Source organism: Podarcis vaucheri, assembly GCF_965113315.1.
Source record: "Podarcis vaucheri genome assembly, chromosome: 6".
NCBI lineage: Eukaryota > Metazoa > Chordata > Lepidosauria > Squamata > Lacertidae > Podarcis > Podarcis vaucheri.
Window position 1 is genome coordinate 20,101,861 of NC_138764.1, and position 19,879 is coordinate 20,121,739.

The 19,879-nt window shown below is 43.7% G+C and overlaps 1 protein-coding gene across 2 annotated transcripts in view; it reads right to left on the minus strand.

Annotated features, from left to right (window-relative positions):
- BRINP3 (BMP/retinoic acid inducible neural specific 3) overlaps positions 1–19,879 on the minus strand; it is a 275,919-nt gene that overhangs the window by 236,165 nt on the left and 19,875 nt on the right. For both annotated transcript variants that reach the window (XM_082225464.1, XM_082225465.1), the window contains exon 2: positions 5,394–5,679. In XM_082225464.1, coding sequence (XP_082081590.1) covers positions 5,394–5,629 — 236 coding nt within the window. In that variant the 5' untranslated portion in view covers positions 5,630–5,679. The remainder of the gene's footprint in view (positions 1–5,393; positions 5,680–19,879) is intronic.

A 19,879-nucleotide genomic window follows, 5' to 3' on the forward strand; every position in this document is an offset into this window, starting at 1 on the left:
TCATACTGAGTCTTGTAGGAACATGACCTTGGTGGTGGACCTTGGGTGTCAGACATGACCTTGGTAGGTTCATGTCAGGGACTGGCTGGATGTGGAGTGGTGGGAGTCACTAGCCCAAGAGCCCCCTCCCCCAGGGAGGGCTTGGACTGGCTGGATGAAGAAGACTTTTTTAAAATATATATATATATATTATTTTCAATGCAAAATAATAACAAAAATTACAAACATTGAATCCAAAATAATACTATACAAACAAGAAAGAAAAACAGAACACAAAAAAGAAAACAAAAAAGGAGAAAAAGCACATATCTACAAATAAAACCATATCACCATTCTAATCTCGTCATTACATACATATACACATATTGACTTCCTTCCTTTGTTCTAAGACCTCAAAATTTTTACTGTTACTAAATTGTTGTGTCTAGTGTAGATTACTTCCATCTCTGTACTTTTTTTACACCGTTTTTCTTTTTCTTTAACCCTGTAAAGCATCATTCATTACATACCAATATGCTTACTCCAGAACAATGTTTTTTCGTATACTCTTTAGCACATCCCCATTCTTTTAATAATTTCTGGTCCGATTGTCCCCTTATGAATGCTGTGGGGGTCTTGCCAAATTTATACATTCACAAAATTTAATTTGCCATTTAATTTGGATGAAGAAGACTTGTGGGCATCTGCCTCCCAAGAGCCCCTGGGAGGGCTCTGAAGATGACCCCTTAGAGCCTGGAGCCTGGTGGTGGGATACTTAGGAAGCCAGAGACTTGAGACATAAAGGGAGGTCAGGAGATGGAGGACCTTCCAGGACAGGAATAGAAGCTCACAGTCACAGTGTGCATGCAGACAGTCCCAGTCCTACAGACTCTCTTCCCCCTCTGACTTCCCGCTCAAGGAGTGTCCAGCATGTTGTTGAGCAACATGCCAGACAGGCCCAGAGGAAGAGCTCACCCCTTCAGTGCAGCCTTCATCTGCTTGGGAGGGATCCAGAGTGAGAGAGGAGAGGTCAGGGGCTTGCCTAGAGGTTACTTTCAGCAATGCCTTCATTGTTAAGATGAACCAGAGACATTGATGTTGTTTTTTCTGCTAAGAAAAAGCTATTTGCCTTCCATGCCTTCCGTGTGTGTGTGTGTGTGCGCGCCCTGCAGATGATCTGGCTCCTTGACAGCTCCTTGACAATCCATATCTACTACAGCATTTTTGCTTCCAGCATCACAAGCTATCACTTCTTATATCACTACAAGATGGGCGATAGCCACCAACTTAGCTTTTAAAGGGGATTAGACAAATTTGTGGACGGTAAAGCTATCAGTTGTCACTAGACATGATGGCTATATATTAGTTCCAGGATCAGAGGCACCAGGCCTTTGAATACCACTTGCTGAGAAATCACAAGTGGTCGAGGTGCTATCGTACCAATGTCCTGATTGTGGATTTCCCATAGGCCACTGTGGAAAATGGGATGTTGAGTTAGATAGGCCTTGGGTTGGATCCAGTAGGCATCTTCTTATGGTTTTACAGTCAGTATTGGTCTGGTTTCAGGAGGTGGGGGAAGCTGGCATGGGAAGGAGCTGCTATTGTTTGTGCTAGAGTTCCCAACATAACCTTTATGAGTCAGGAAGACGCCATCCTACAGCAGCTTCTCTGCTGCAACAGTAATGTCAGAAGAGGCCCTCACATCTTCAACATTCTCCACAAGCTTTCTGGAGAATGAGTTTTCCATGCGTTCTGATGTGTGACAGAATCAATTTGAAATGAGGGCATTCTGCATTCAAGGGACGGATCTTCCTTTCAGGAGAGTGATGATGGCCCCTGACTATATTACCTTTTCGCCCACAGAAACAAATCTCTATAGGAAAGCAGCCCATTTTGACGCTAGCCAAAAGCAATGTACGGATTGCTGAAAAATCGGTGGGAAAAGCAGATGGGACTGTTTCTGCTATTTATTCCCTAACTGAGGAAGCTCTGGTGAAAGCTGAACAGGTTTCCCTTCAAGCACATTTATAATCTTGATTCTCTCAGTGGCCCCATAAATGGAATGCAATGCATAGTCAGCCACAGGAGAAGTTAGCTGTTTCCCAGGGCAGCCTCAAAGTACATTAACAGTCCTCTTTGAAATGCGTAGACCGAGTAGAGTTTGCTTTCTCAGTAAGCCTGTAGCAGTTATATTATTCCTTCCTCTCTCAATTACATTTGTCGAGTTCACATGACAAACTGCATTTCCCTTCCAAGCACTGTTAATCACTATTATCTGTTACTCACCATTATCTGACATCCTCAGCTTCGTGCCTATGCTGTTTTCCTAAAGCTTTCCATTTCAGTCAATGAAATTCCAATGGAATGGAGGGAATAAGAAAAAATGTCTTTTCAGCAAACATTAGGACAATCAGCTATATTATGGTTAGACTGGATAATTTGCAAGGTTCCGGTTTTGATCAATGAGCCTACAATGACTTTGGAATGCCTCCTTCTCTGTGCTAACCCTACAACATCACAAAACCCACCCAGTTTGGATCTCAGGATCCTACCTAATTCAGACCAAGGGAAGGCAACGTCTGAGAAAAAAGCCTGCAACCCTACAGGAAAACCCTGAAGAAACCCAAAATAGTCCAGAGGTGGCCCTGAAGTATCCAGTCTGGGTGAGGTTGCACATTCTCTGAAAGAACAGTTCTGGAGTATGGGATGTGTTGAAGGAAGGGTAGCAAAATCACAGCTAAGAAGCTCAAATCATATATATGACTGACACCCGTCTTTGGAAATTAAACCAATGTCCAAACTTTAACATTCAAAAACTTTACTTGCAGAAACTTCTAGTTATGGATGAATTAAAACATCAGCTTTAATAGGAGTCTCCAAAGTCTGGCCCCCAACAATGGTAACTTAAAGCAGAAAATTGAACACATACATACACAAACACCATGGGGAAAGGGGAGAACTGAGCAAATTATAGGAATCAGAAATGAACAAAACAGGCCAAAAGGCGGGGCAGGTGCAACAGACCCCTAGTGTCCTTATTTTCCAGGGATGTCCCTAATTTACAGAAACCGTCCCAGTTTCTGATTTGATCCCAGAATGTCCCGCTTTTCCTTAGGACGTTCCTTTTTTCATCAGAGAAATGTTGGAGGGTATGGTGCAAGTGTAAATAATACATATACAAGGAAAACTAGCCAAGAGTTGAAGTGGGAGTTAGAACATTGCTGGAGGGAAAAACGGTGAAGTCTTGTGCTATGCCAAACTTTTCACACACGACTTTTCTGGCAATTCAAGTAGGCGTAGTGCATTGAAACCGCATGTGAACAGAATGAAATAAATATTGGTTGTTTGTGTTGTGCTTACCTTATTAAAAGGTGGCAATGGGACATTTTCCCTTCAAAACTCTTTTTTTTAAAATTCTTACACTCTTTCACTGTGAAGCTCTTCACACAAGGTCTTGCACCTTGGCAACATTTTCTTAGAATCCCCATGTGACCAACTTGAAAGGGAAAAAAAGAACCCGCATCCACCTTGTACCTCTATCTTCTCCCCCCTCTCCATATAGTGTTTAATCAATGTGTATAGGTTTTCCCTAGCTGCACACAAGCTTCCTGCTGTACAAATTGCCCCAAAGAGCTTCTGTGCATGTGGTCAGGTGTGCATGTAAACACATCCATGAACTGATTCTCCCATTGGCTGCAGCTCTCCATTATTCTGGAGGGTCCTGCAATTTTCAGAGGCAGCTTTTTGTGGGGTATAAGAAACAGCAGTGATATAGACCCTAGAATGCAGAATGCAATGTGTGGCCCTTTCAGGCATAGTTAACAGTACTGAAACCAGAAGCAATGGGAATCATTCTTGTTGCATTTTGCAATGGATATATTTCTGTTTCGTTGAGCAATATAAAAACAAAGGGGAGTAAAATATGCTGACTCGGGCTTTATATATTATCACTTTTATTTTCCCCTCCCCTGCCAAAATAAATAAATAGATGATTGGCATTGACAGCAGGCTTTTAAACGCCGGCTAATAGCAATCGCCTCCTCTGATCCGTTGAGCTCACCAAACACCCCCAATGCATATTTCATCATCACAGTTAATGTGCAACAGACCTCACAATGTGTTGGCCTACGGCAACACAAACTAATGCAAAATTGACCTGCAACACAGTGCCCTCTGGTGCACAGAGAAGCAGCACAGGAAAATAAATATTCATAACACAAAACAAACTTCAGACCTTCTCCCCAAACCTGTATTTAAGAACCAGCAGCAATTTGCATGGAGCCACAAACAGGATGAAAAGGCAAGAGTTTGCCCCTTATTATGGACCCAATAGCTGAAAAAGCTGGAATGACCGCAAAACAATCTGAAGCAAATAAAGGACCACCTGTTCAAATGATTTCACGGCCATAAATTGGTCAAGTGACAGAAATTGCCAATCTTTCTTCCACGCTCTATAGTTGCAGCTCCTTATTTTGACTGGCAAAGAGGAGTCTGCCAGGGTCAATAATTAAAGACACAGAGATAGGCATCCCTCCTACTTGTCATAGTTTTCTCTTTTTAAAGCCAAAGCATTTATTATTGCTAATGTATATAACACTTTTAATGTATAAAGCATGGTTCATTATTTATATTATTTATTCTCATCAAAACAACACACAGGATGCATCATTAATATTCTCATTTTCTGACGAGACTATGTAATTACAGCAAGCACATTAATTCTTGCTGAAGGGCGCTTTTTTATTTTTTCTTTCAGGGCTTCTGCACTTTTATCAGGTGAGTGCATGGCAGACAGATATTCATCAGGTGATGCGTATCTGAAAGCCATTCATGTTTGCGTTTGTTATGCAAGTATTAGCCACAGAACCTTGGGACTGAGTGTGGGGAAATTTAACCTCATTCTCTACCACAGTCCTGACAAAAACTGCCTCTGTTTACATTTCAAGGGAAGCCTCCATTGGCACCTACATTGCCATGGGCTCCAATAGAAGACCTCTGGGGTCCCTTCCAACTTTACATTTCCATGATTCTGGGGATGCTGTACGTACATGTAAACACGTGTACTCTACCTCTGAACTGTGCCTCATTAATCTCCTGCAATTCAGGAAGAAAATGCAAGCTGAGTGAAAACCAGGAGTTAAAATTAGCTTTTCAACCAAGCTGAAAGATTTCGTCAACAGGTGGTCACCTTCAGATCTCGCTTTAATCAATCACCTCCTTTCACTTTCAATAGGCAGCACAGCTATTCCCAACATGAAAAGGAACCTTGGTGTATATTTTTGGAATGAAACCAGACCTACCCATTGGTTCTCCCCATCTGTGATTTTTCTTTCTTTCTTAAAGTGCCCTTGTGTCATTTCTAAACAGTTCCCGGAAGAGCACCCTCTGAAATTACCATCCCTTTTGTTTCATACCTGTAAATCTTGTATCTTGTGCTAAATCCCTGCCGGCTTCTGTCCACGAAATCTGTGTATTCCGGAGAGCGGTGGAAGGGTCCCTTATCTGAAAGGAGCCAGTCGAAGGGGCTTGTGGCATGCTGATCTGAAGCAGCAGCGACCATTAAAACCCAGCAATGAAGACTCAGGGCTATCCACTCCCATAGAGCCATCAGAGAGAACAATTCAGCACCAGCACTGCATCGCCATATCATGCTTCCGCTGGGGACTTAGAGTCTTCATTCTCCTAGCTGTCCCTTAACACCTAGACAAAGACACACAGGAAATTAGTTTAGCACACACTGGTCATTCTAGCACAGCCGGCAGAAATTATTACAGTGGTACCTTGGTTCTCAAACTCAATCTGTTCCAAACGTCCATTCCAAAACCAAAACATTCCAAAACCAAGGTGTGCTTACCCATAGAAAGTAATGCAAAATGGATTAATCCGCCCCAGACTTTTAAAAACAACCCCTAAAACAGCAATTTAACATGTATTTTACTGTCTTATGAGACCATTGATCCATTAAATGAAAGCAATAAAAAAAAATGTACGGCTGTCACACAATCAATAGCTGAACTGGGTTCTACACAGTCACAAAAACAAAACAAAAAAGCCACAAAAACAGACAGACTTCAGTGTAACACTCAAAATGGAAGCGTCTCACTCAAAATGCAGCATGTTTGAAAAGTTTGCAAACCAGAACACTTACTTCCGGGTTTGCAGTGTTTGGGTTCCAAGTTGTTTGAGTACCAGGGCATTTGAAAACCAAGGTACTGCTGTGTTATTATTATCTCCAAGTTAAAGAAACAGCTGGCAAAGGGCAGTGGGGAAAAGAGGAAAGGGTGAATCTCTTCCTTTTCCTATCTTTAACCATCCATCAACCATGAGCATTGAATGTGCTTATACTTGCATCCACATGTGTGGCGGAATGACTGCAAGAATGTGCAGAGAGTGTGTGCATGCTATTACCTTAAGTGTCTATGACTGTTCAATTTGAAGCAGATTATTTATCACTGTGGTATAGTGCTATGGTTTTCCCAGTAGTTAGGTATGGAAGTGAGAGCTGGACCATAAAGAAGGCTGATCGCCGAAGAATTGATGCTTTTGAATTATGGTGCTGGGGGAGACTCTTGAGAGTCCCATCGACTGCAAGAAGATCAAACCTATCCATTCTTAAGGAAATCAGCCCTGAGTGCTCACTAGAAGGACAGATCCTGAAGCTGAGGCTCCAATCCTTTGGCCACCTCATGAGAAAAGAAGACTCCCTGGAAAAGACCCTGATGTTGGGAAAGATGGAAGGCACAAGGAGAAGGGGACGACAGAGGACGAGATGGTTGGATAGTGTTCTCGGAGCTACCAGCATGAGTTTGACCAAACTGCGGGAGGCAGTGGAAGACAGAAGTGCCTGGCATGCTCTGGTCCATGGGGTCACGAAGAGTCAGACACGACTCAACGACTACACAACAACAACATAGTGGTTAAAGTGTCAGAGCAGGGTTCAATTACCTGATCAGATATGAAACTCCCTAATCTTGGGCCAGTTGCAACAGGGATGTTGTGGGGGGATCACATGAGGAAGGGGATAACCATGGATGGCTCCTTGGAGAAAAATGGTGTGGCATAATAACAACAAATCAGGATGCAAGCAGAAGATGTGTTTGTTTAAACTATTCAGGAAGATGAAGGCTGCCATTCCCAGAATCCTGTCCAACCTAATCTTCACTATTTGTACCATGTTTGCAATGGAGCAGGTGAGAAGCATTATGTTGGCAACATATTTGTAATGTGAATTAAAACACCAATTTTTGCAGCACATTTTGATATGAAATGTCTTGGAATGTGTTGAGGAGCTATAAAACATCAATAATGTGGGTAGGAAGACCTTTTAAGTGATACCATTAAAAATAAAACCTGATCTTTTTTTAAAAAAAGGCTTGGATAATTAAAATGGGAATATAATTTTAGAAGGATTACGTTTTCAGATTAGGAATGGGCTCCACCGCCATGAAGCTAACATGAATACATTAGCAGAGGATGTATTCTTCCTTGAGATTTCTTATCAGCTCTTCTAAGGAGGCATTAAACTGTAACTGAAGGCCAAATGTTTTACATCCTTTGGAAGCGTGTAGCTTATACACATGGTGAGAGTGAACTTCATGTTCACGTACACTTAATTGTTACGTATATGAACTATTCAATGTGAACAAGGACCTATATGCCTCTAAACACTTACACCAGGCTTTCTCAGCCTCGGCCCTCCAGATGTTTTGAGACTACAATTCCCATTATCATTGACCACTAGTCCTGCTAGCTAGGGATCATGGGAGTTGAGGAAGCCTGGTTTACACAAAAACAGGATTCATCCATCACCCCTTCATGCTGTTGGTGAGCGGATGCTCACACTAGGACTCCATTAGGACCTGGCCTAGATGCTGCTGCAACCACCATGGAAAATGTAGTTCCATTGGTTCCTGATTAGGTTTTGGGAACTACATTTCCCATGGTACCTGATGTTCTGGAGGCTGGTGCACAGGCTTCAGGAAAGTATCAAAGCTTCAACAGAGTCTCCCTGTGAACCCTTCCTATTATGACCACTGCTGAGAGCTGAGGGAGCTGTGGGCTGGAGAAAAGGAGTAGTCATGGTAACATTGCAGGCCATTATAAGCCAGACCCAAACTCAGGAGGAATATATTGATGATGATGATGATGATGATGATGTATGTTTCTTCAACCACTCTGGGTGGCTCCCAACAGAATATTAAAAACAAAATAAAACATCAAACATTAAAACCTTCCCTAAACAGATGTCTTCTAAAAGTCAGATACCGGTAGTTGTTTATTTCCTTGACATCTGATGGGAGGGCGTGTATGGGTGGGGATGGCGGAGAATTCAAAACATATGAAGATATTTTCTGACACACATTTTGTTATGCTATTCCTTCCATGTCCAGCCTTGAAGAAGAAGAAGGAGGAGGAGGAGGAGGGGGAGGAGGAGGAGTTTGGATTTGATATCCTGTTTTATCACAACCCTAAGGAGTCTCAAAGCGGCTAACAACCTCCTTTCCCTTCCTCCCCCACAACAAACACTCTGTGAGGTGAGTGAGGCTGAGAGACTTCAGAGAAGTGTGACTAGCCCAAGGTCACCCAGCAGCTGCATGTGGAGGAGCGGAGATGCGAACCCGGTTCCCCAGATTACGAGACTACTGCTCTTAACCACTACACCACACTGGCTCCCTTTTAAGCTTTTAAGTGGCAGCCCTTTTTTTTTAAGTGCAATAGAAATAAATGCTAAAAGAGCTTGGACTGACACAACAGATGGCATGATTGCTTGATATAATGATTTGGCGAATCCTCCTCATTTGTCAAAAAACTGTACACAGCTACCTAGTAAAACATGGAATGCTTGCTATTCAGCCGGTTTCATACATGTCCCAAAGGTAACCAGTATACTGGGGCAAACCTGTCAGGGCTGTCAAGACAATATATTGCAACATGCCAGATAGGATATTCTGACCCAAAACAAGGAATGGTAATAGATACAGTGTTTGCCTCTGACATGCATTTGAAATAGCAAAACCAAAAGAGATACAAATAACCCATACATTGCAATGTAAATAATGCATGGGAGATTTGCAAAGGTTAAGAAAGAATAGGCATTCTGCACTAGTGGAATGCTATCTAGAATCACCAACGACTGATTTAACAAAGGTAGACATTTCTAGCAAGCTTTTTGCCCAAATGTAAAATGGTACTGTGCTTCATACATCACCACCATATCTAATCCATATCCAATGTGTGCTTGGGATATAAGCAAAGTGCATGCTCCCTATGCATGTTTACTCAGGTGTAAGTCCTTCTTAGGTTCAATGGAGCTTACCTTCTGGTAAGTGAATCTAACCAGCTCACGAAAATAGTTGCAATTTACCTGAAAATTAAATTTAAAATATGGTTTACAAAAATAGGAAATAGTGGTAGAACAGGTGATGTAGTATTTGCATGGAATTCAGTTTAAGACTGCAGTGTTGGGCATTCTTACACTGGAATAAATTGCACTGAATTCAATGAGATGTACCGCTGAGTAGACATGCTTCGGGTTGCACGCTGCATATTTAAACAAAGTACGTTGGTGTGTGAAGAATAAAGACTCTATGTATGGTAGTCAAGGTGCTAACATAATACCTTCTGGAAAGCCAATTGTGAGATTTAGGAAAATTCAGGTTATAGATCTGAAACTTTTCATCAAAACCACTTGATTCCATTTTCTAGAGCAAGGACAGCTAAGTTTTGGCTCTCTAGATTTTGTGGGACTACAATTCCCATCACTCTTGGTCACTGGATATAAGTCTGATAGCAGCTGTTGTTCAGCTACATTTGGAAGGCAATAGGCTACCAACTCTGCTATAGAGGCATGGTAGAAGCCTGTTTGATATTTTCCACCATCATTTCAGATAATTTTATACTATTTTTAATGGTTGATTCTGTAAGGTGAAGTGACCTTTTCCAGGTGGTGGTATGTTGGAGCCAGATGAAGGCAAGAACTGGTGTCTTAAAGCTGAAGCAATGCTTTAAAATATTGGCCTTAAAACAGGGGTCTCCACCTCAGGCGGCAAAGCATTCTGGACTGGCACTGTCTTTTCTTCACTACCTTCGTCTTTCTCTTCATCTTCCCTTTCAGCTTCTTACACTTCATAATCTGACTCCTTAATATCCCCTTCTTTCTCAACACTTTCCTCTCTACAGGCCACACCGTGAGTATCAATTGCCTAATTAAATCCAAGATTACCATCTGTGTTTCCTACCTGCCCCTTAACCTTCTTTACTGCTCGAATTAGATTCTACTTGAGTCACCTTTTCTGTCCATGCATTCACGTTTTAAAACACAGCTTTCCATTTGGGCCTCTTTTTTTTTGCAAACCCTTCATCTCTTTTTCCTTCGATCCCCCATGTAATCTCTTCAAATCTCACCTTCTGCAGTTTTACTTCCTGTTTGATTCTCAATTCAATACTATGAGGATCAGTATGACTGTCTGCCTCCTACAAGTTATATATGTAGCCAAAGAGAAGCCCCAGATGTGTCTTGGCTTGGTCTAAATCAAGGGTAGGCAACCTAAAGCCCATGGGCCACAAGCGGCCCCCGGGGGTCATTTAATTGGCCCACGAGCCACACCCAAACTGTGCTGCCCGCTCGGTGAATCCCCGTGCACTGTGCTAAACTGGCGAAACGCGGCACGGGGACTCGCTTCTGCAGTGCCAAAAATCCCCCAATCCGGCCCATGGAGCCCTTCTGATACCCTGGCTCCCCAAAGTCAGCAATGATAGAAAGGCAGCTGTAAGAATGGCCGCTCCCCACATTAAATAGGGGGTGCCCTTTGCGTGGTCATGCGCAGCCCCCTGGACCTTATGCGGCACCATTAGCACAGGCTTGGCTTCGTCTTCCCCAGGTGGGATACCTGGAGGTCTCCGCCTACCTCAGCCAGTTGCCCAATCCTGCCCGGGGAGGCGTTGCCAAGGTGATCAGGCCAGGTAGGGGGAGGGACCACCCTGCCCACACAATAGGGGGAGGATTTTACCTGCAAAGCGTCAGTTGGCTCCAGAGCTTCTCCCACCCTACCCACCCCTCAGTTAAGACTTCTTTTGCAGGTTAACCTTTTCTCCACAGGTGTGGGGGAGCTGCTACATCAAAGTAGCTGTTGAAGGGCCGAAAAGGAATTCTCCTGCATTGGCAGGTTTGCCTTTCCCATAGCAAAACGTCACAACTTTGGTGGTATCAGGCCTTGGGCGGAAACCTTCAGTCTATCTTCCCTAAATTGGGGGTGGGCGTGTAGCGGTGACTCACGCCCCCCTTCTCTTTGTGCTGGCGATACCAGGGTTCCCTGTTAAAGGGGTTGTTTGATGGGAGGATTTGTCCGTACACCAAGAGGTTGACATTGCTCTCCCCTGTGACGGCGGCATAACGGAGGCGGGCTCTCTCTACTTGAACATATGTTCTCCAGAGCCAGCCCACCCACCCCCCAACACACACTGTGGATAACCCTGATGTTCCCCAGATCACCGGCGGGGGACTGGGAGGGATAAACGCCCAATGCCTGAGCTAAGGTCTACCCACATCTGAAACATAATAAAGTTGTGGCCAATTTTAATCCCATAGCATGTTGTCTTGAGTCGTTATTCCACATGGGGGCCACCCAGGGTTTGGGGGACTCCGCCTGTTCAAGCAATAAACTCAAGTTAAGAATGCAACAAGCCATTGTAATGTAGTAGCATTGAGAAACACAAATTTTCCTTGGTATAATAAAAAAAATGCAGTGGTTAACTTGAAAATGGAGCAGCATGGCATTTATTTAATGAAGTCTTGCCGTGTGATAGCCTTTTCTCTAGTGAATCTATTGATGAAGAAAAACTTCCCACTAATTCACACCTAAATAGGGCACTACCAATTATAATCATTTGTATCAGGCTCCTGCTGGGAACCTGAACTTGACCATGAATGCCACTTTTATCTACGCACATTTCCGACACAAAAATATTCAAGATATAGTAGCTTTATGTCTCCTGACTATTGCTCCATTCTAGACAAGACAAAACAAAAACCCACTAGAGTTCAATAAATAGGATTATTGCACTTCCTCTGGACAGGATATTCATAATATTAAAAAATCATGGGGATAAAATATAAGTGGATTGACTGCAGGAAACTGATTGACCCAGGCAGGGCTCCATAATACATAATGAACAAGACTCATCATAAAATCTGAATACATTTGTGGTGTTCTGGAAATGCAGCAGGAGGAACAGTTAAGCTTTTTTTGCTGCCTAAGGAACAAAGAATAACTATTAATAATTTTGCTCAGGCCTTCCAGCTTCAGTGGTTCTCAGAGTTTCTATCTTCAGGGAACATTTTCTTCCACTGAGCCACCTCCAGCACATTTTCATGCCAGTGCTGGTTGTAGCTGTTGGATCTCACCATTGCATTGTGTAAAGGAAGAACATAGCCTAGAACACAACTAATGGCTCCCTGTGACTGCACACTGTAAAATAAGATTTTAATAACAACAACAACAACAACAACAACAACAGTTTGAAAGCACACCAGTGCAAGTAGATAAATAGGTACCACTGCGGCAGGAAGGTAAACGGCATTTCTGTGCGCTCTGGTTTCCGTCATGGTGTTCGTTCCACCAGAAGCAGTTTAGTCATGCTGTCCACATGACCCGGAAAGCTGTCTGTGGACAAATGCTGGCTCCCTCAGCCTGAAAGCGAGAAGAGCGCCGCAACCCCATAGTCACCTTTGACTGGACTTAACTGTCCAGGGGTCCTTTACCTTTTTACCTAGTATTTATTACCTGCCCTTCATTCACCCTTGTCAGCCATTACTAATCTCCTCTCTGAGGAACCCCTGATAAGCTTTTAAATCTAAGAAAACATAGGATTCCCTGCAACACAGTTAGGGTTGCCATATTTCAAAAAGTAAAAAACAGGACACCTCCAAAATTATATTACACACACACACGTCCCTAAAACCGTAATTTTTCAATTTATGGGGGAAAAAATCTGAACGTATGGCAGCCCTAACATATGCTTAATTCCTTTGAATTGCACTGATTTTTCTTTATCGTACAACAAAACATTCTGGAAAGTTTGACTCTGATATCTCTAAGGAAGTGTTGCAAATAACTATGGAAGAATTGCAAATGCAGCACCACAGCAGTCAGATGAGGCAAAAATAAACACCTTAAATATGTTTTTTTTTAAAATGCATTGTGGCAAAGCATTTGCTGCTCTTCTCGGCCTGCTTTGCCTTTCATTCATTTGTGCTCTGATGAGGAATGTTATGCATAGCTGTCAACCGCCCCTTATTTGGCGGGAAACTCCCTTTTCCCAGCGCCGTTTCCCGCTGCTGTCCCTTATTGATGATGTCCCTTAAATTTCCCGGGTTTCAAAGGAAGCAGCTCCTCTCCCTCCCTCCCTGCCGACCAGGGAGGAGGGAGGCTCCAACAGTGTTGCTTGGCTGCGTTGCTCACCCAATAAGGAGTCTAAGAACGAATGGGGGGTGGAGCTTGCATGCTTTGTGCCGATCAAATCGGCCGCATTGCCTGGGGACTCGCCTTTGCTCAGCACTTCCCAGCAGAGAGGTGACGGTGGTTTTCCTTGTTGCATCCCCTTTGCTGGGTTGCTGCGCTGTGGGAACCACCACTTGAGGCTTCGTTTGGCTGGTGGTTGACTAAAATCCCTTATTTTGGCTGCTGATCCCTTATTTTCAAGGCTGCTGGTCCCTTATTTTCAAATCTGTAAGTTGACAGCTATGATGTTATGAGCATTGCCAACACCTGCCTTCACCTAACCTGGTGCCCTCCACGTGTTTGGACTGCAACTCCCATCAGTTCAAGCCAGCACAGACATGGCGGCTGGGGCTGAGGGAAGTTGCAGTGCAAACACCTAGAGGGCACCAGACTGATGATGCCCGACGTATGTTTTATTGGACATTTCCCACTGTAAAGGGGGGGAAATCACAGTGGCGTAGCGTGGGTTGTCAGCACCCGGGGCAAGGCAAGTAATTTGCGCCCCCTAACCAGTGGATTTGCGCCCCCTAACCCTAACCCCCAGATGTTGCGGCCAGTGCGGCCGGTGCGACCGGGCCCCCCTGCACCCCCCACGCTACGCCACTCTGCAGCAGTAGCTTCAAAACCCACCTTGCCAGTTCCCAAAGGGCACCATGCACAGCAAAATCCAACGCCTTTCATTTTTCTCATTTATTTTTATTATTACTATGTATCTTTAAAAGATAAACATTCAGCGTAACAAAGAACTTAAACCGGAAGCCTTTCTTTAGCGCACACACACACACCCTTAGGGGGATGATCCACCACTCATTTACTCGTGAGCAAGCCCGCCAAACTTGCTGACGAAACCGAAAGCCTCTTAACCCGCTGGCGAGAGGCTTAGCCGGGCCTCGCCCGCCCACCGGCTTCCTCTCGGAGGTTTTTGGGGAGCGCAGGGCGCGGCGAGGCCCGGTGGTGCGTCGGGGTGCGGAGGCTGCCCGTGCCGGCCAGACGTCGGTGGCGGCGTCGGCGCTGCTGCAGCGGCTGCTCCTCCTGCAAGCAGTGAGTGGAGCGCAGCTGCAGCGGCGGCGGGGGGGGGCGCGCGCGCTAGGGCGCAAGGCTGGCGGTGGCTGCGGGGAGCCCGGCGGAGGAAGGAACTTGTCCCTTCCCTCTGGACTCGCGCCCCCCCAGATGTTGCGCCCGGTGCGGCCGGCACCCTTGGCACCCCCCACACTACGCCACTGGGAAATCATCTATATAAAACCAGTCAGACAACCCCTGCATATGTCAGATGAAGTAGTAGTAGCAGTAATAATAATAATAATAATAATAATAATAATAATAATAATAATAATAGTAGTAGTAGTAGTAGTAGTAGTAGTTTATTATTTGTATCCCGCCCATCTGGCTGGGCTTCCCCAGCCACTTTGGGCGGTTTCCAACAAAGATGAAAAATACATTAAAATGTCACACATTAAAAACTTCCCTGAACAGGGCTCCCTTCAGATGTCTTATAAATGTCAGGTAGTTGTTTATCTCTTTGACATCGGATGGGGGAGTGTTCCACAGGGCAGGCGTCACTACCGAGAAGGCCCTCTGCCTGGTTCCCTGTAGCTTTGCTTCTCGCAGTGAGGGAACCGCCAGAAGGCCCTCGGAGCTGGACCTCAGCGTCCGGGCAGAATGATGGGGGTGGAGATGCTCCTTCAGGTATAGACCCTGAGTAGACCCTACCCCACACCTACAACTATAGATGTGTTGGTCTTTAAGCTGCCACAGGACTTTTTGGCTTTTCTAACACATTGAATGTATAAGGACTCCACTGTAGCCAAAATTTGACTGGTGTGGACCTTATAGACCTGGTTCTGGCAACTGCTGGATTCAGGAAAGTGGTTGTTTACAGCCTTTTGAAATTAAGCCTGGAAAATTGCAAAAAACTCTCTACATGTGCATTTTGATTATTAGGTTGCCCTTATAACTTGGAAGGTAAAGCTTTCCCTTTTCCCACAAGCCACATAATTAGGATACATCCCAAAGAGGTATTATTTTCCATTGGAGCTACGCTTTTGCTAATAGAAAAATCTAGATGCATTACATACTGGCAGAGCACTGAAACCTGAAATTTTATGGTTGCTTTCACCGGGAAATGTGCCTCAGACATGAAACACTGAACTTTTTAAATTAACTTTTCATGAAAAGATCATGTCACTTTCTAAATTACAAGAGTGCAATAATAGGCAGAGTTTACTCTTCTGTGCGCTTATTGACTCAAAATGTTCCAGGCCATTAAATTATAATGATGACTAATGGGTCTCTCCTGTTTTAGTTCAAATCCATAGAGTTAACACAAGAAAATTGATTAGTGTGGGTATGCAGCATTTTCTCATATCTTTCTTTCCTGGACCTTGAAATGAGTGGTGTCAAATAGTGCGGGCTTGGCTGTAACCTGGTAGAATCTAATACTATACAGTGCATAATAAATCAAATATCTGGATGGCTTTTGTCCAAATAAGTAGAAAAATGAGTAGAAAAAAGATAGCATAAATTAAAAAGGTGGTATCATACGTAAAAATATTAATTATAAAAGAATGTGGTGCAGGACTCTTTGGACTTAGTGTTAATGGTCATTCAAAATGCTACTGAAAACACTATCCTCTCTCTCTCTCTCTCTCTCTATATATATATATATATATATATATGAGAAGCAACCAGGATATCCAGTTGATTATAATTTCCGTCAACACATGTTTGAGTTTAAATCCATGTTACCCAAATCTTTAATTTTCCAAGTCCTATTTGCTGTGCAAGTCTACTAAAAATAAAATTTACTGAGTTATAGCCAACCAAGCCGTACTCAGAGTAGGATAAATTTGTGTAGAAATTTCCTTTGTGATCTTTTCTCTGCAATGTTGCACTCATCAAGTGATGAAAAGCACATATGAGTTGGGTCAGTGCTTTTTTTTTCTTGGGGGACGCAGGAGGACGCATACACCTAAACATTTTGTGAATCTTTGTACTTTTGTCCATTTACTGTATTTATTTTCCCCAATTTGAACTATAAAATGGTGATTTTCTTGAGTCTAAATGAGAGTACCCCTAAAAAAAACACTGAGTTGAGTCATACTCAGAGTTGCAAAAATCCTACCAGAAGAATATAGGTTCTTGTCTATGCATGTATACTAAACTATCCACACATCAAAATATGACTCCGTGAGTATCAAAATGTTGACAGATTTGCTCCATTCATTCCCTGCTTGTGGGTTGCTTTCAAGCATCTAGCTCATTGGTAGGCAAACTAAGGCCCGGGGGCCGGATCCAGCCCAATCGCCTTCTAAATCTGGCCCACGGACAGTCTGGGAACAGCGTGTTTTTACATGTGTAGAATGTGTGCTTTTATTTAAAATGCATCTCTGGGTTATTTGTGGGGCATAGGAATTTGTTCATTTTTTTTCTTCAAAATATAGTCCGGCCCCCCACAAGGTCTGAGGGACAGTGGACCGGCCCCCTGCTGAAAAAGTTTGCTGACCCCTGCGTGCGTGGCCATTTCTAGAACCAGGTTCCCAAACTAGATTGATACTTTTTGCTTCCTTTAGAATTTCTCAGAATCTTCTCCTTCGCAGCCATCTTCCAATCCTTAAACATTCTGTCAGACCCCCTACTGCCCTTATTTCCCAGGGAAAGTCCCAGATTTACAGAAGCCATCCCAGTTTCTGATTTGATCCTGGAACATCCTGCTTGTCCTTAAAAAGGTAAAGGACCCCTGACAGTTAAGTCCAGTCACGAATGACTCTTGGGTTGCAACACTCATCTTGCTTTACTGGCCGAGGGAGCCAACTTTGTCCGAAGACAGTATTTCCGGGTCATGTGGCCAGCATGACTAAGCCGCTCCTGGAAAAACCAGAGCAGTGCACTTCCCGCCGGAGTGGTACCTATTTATCTACTTGCACTTTGACGTGCTTTCAAACTGCTAGGTTGGCAGGAGCTGGGACCGAGCTACAGGAGCTCACCCTGTTGTGGGGATTCCAACTGCCAACCTTCTGATCGGAAAACCCTAAGCTCAGTGGTTTAGACCACAGCATCACCCATGTCCCCTTAGGATTTCCCTATTTTCATAAGAGACAATTTGGAGGTTATGGGGTTATGCGTCTCACAAGCCAAGGAGATTAAGTAACTATACAACTTTTAGAAGACATCTGTATAGGGAAGTTTTAAAATACTTAATGTTTTATTATGGTTTTTATATATGTTGGAAGCTGCCCAGAGTGGTTGGGACAACCCAGTTTGATGGGAGGGGTACAAGTAATAAAATTATTGTTACTATAGAATAGGATGCCCCTATTTTCACCTAAGAAATGTTGGAGGGTATGTTCTATGTTTCTATGCCCACCCCCTTAAATAAAAACAAGGTTCTTATTGCTGAGCAGCTTCTTGGGAATTAATTTATTAATGTCAGCAACATGCTTTCCATTTGTGGGTTTAGTGAAGCTTGTAAAATGTTGTTTTTATCGGGTTCCAGGGGTAGAAGATGACTTTCCTCCTCCTCCTTCTTTTTTAAAAAAATCTGCCTCTGGTGATTGAGCGGCAAACCCAGGGGGATAAATCTTCTCAGCTTTAGATAAAAGAGAGGTTTGCTAAAGTGTGAGCAATGTTCCCGAAGTAATGAAGAGTGAAAATAATGGCATTGCAGACCTTCTCTTGCTTTAGGAAGGAAGCCAAGTCAGCCACACACTCTTATCAAGTGTAACAAGATTAGTTTTTGCAGAGCAGTTGTTAAAATCCCTAGAAGCCCATACTGCACTAGCATCCTTCAGCAAGACCAGTGCCTCCTATTTCTTCTCATGGATGAACATAACAAATCCTTATTTACAGCTTACCTGCTCTTGTGAAAACTTGTCTCTCGCCCCTTGCTAATAAGCCATTGTCTGTTTCAAAGTTTTGTCACACTATTTGGAGGGCTGTGTGTGTTGCAATAGACAGCCAGAGCTGGCCTTGGGTTGGGGAAGAGGCAAAATTTGATTCAGCTCTCATTTGAAAGTATATCTACCTGATTCACACTGTCCAACACAATATGAGAACCAAAACAGAGTCCCTCATTGAAATTCATACTTCTCCGAATTTTGCAATGCAATTTTCCAGCCAAATAATATGTCTAAAATGCATCTGATGGGGTGAGGTGTGCATAAAAATGTATGTATTTGGGAAACTAGAATTAAAAAATGCATTACATTAGGAAAAATAGCTTTGCAAAAATGCATACATTAGGGGAAATAGCATGCAAACAGCTATAGATTTGGAGAAAATTGCACTGAAGTTCTGATGAATTTCCATGAGGACTTTTTCTTTTTTAATACTAACTGATGTGGAAATGTGGAGAAGTTAACTTAAGGTTGGAAAAAATATGAGAAACTGAGAGAAACCAGAATTGACAAAATCACCCACCTTGGGCTTCCAGAAAGAGTAGACCTCAATTTTTATGAATGAATATAAATTGTTGTACAGTGGTACCCGCTTCAGGTTACAGACTCCGCTAACCCAGAAATAGTGCTTCAGGATGAGAACCGAAATCATGCTCTGGCGGCACGGTGGCAGCAGGAGGCCCCATTAGCTTAATAATAATAATAATAATAATAATAATAATAATAATAATAATAATTTATTTATACCCCGCCCATCTGGCTGAGTTTCCCCAGCCACTCTGGGCGGCTCCCAATCAGTGTTAAAAACAGTACAGCGTTACATATTAAAAACTTCCCTGAACAGGGCTGCCTTAAGATGTCTTCTGAATGTCAGGTAATTATTTATCTCATTGACATCTGATGGGAGGGCATTCCACAGGGCGGGTGCCACTACCGAGAAGGCCCTCTGTCTGGTTCCCTGTAGCCTCACTTCTCGCAATGAGGGAACCACCATAAGGCCCTCGGCGCTGGATCTTAGTGTCCGGGCTGAACGATGGGGGTGGAGACGCTCCTTCAGGTATACAGGACCGAGGCCGTTTAGGGCTTTAAAGGTCAGCACCAACACTTTGAATTGTGGTCGGAAACATACTGGGAGCCAATGCAGATCTCTCAGAACTGGTGTTATGTGGTCCCGGCGGCCACACCCAGTCACCAGTCTAGCTGCCGCATTCTGGATTAATTGCAGTTTCTGGGTCACCTTCAAAGGTAGCCCCATGTAGAGCGTGTTGCAGTAGTTCAAGTGTGAGCTAACTAGAGCATGCACCACTCTAGCGAGACAGTTCGCAGGCAGGTAGGGTCTTAGCCTGCGTACCAGGTGGAGCTGGTAGACAGCTGCCCTGGACACAGAGTTAACCTGCGCCTCCATGGACAGCTGTGAGTCCAAAATGACTCCCAGGCTGCGCACCTGGTCCTTCAGGGGCACAGTTACCCCATTCAAGACCAGGGAATCCCCCACACCAACCCGCTCCC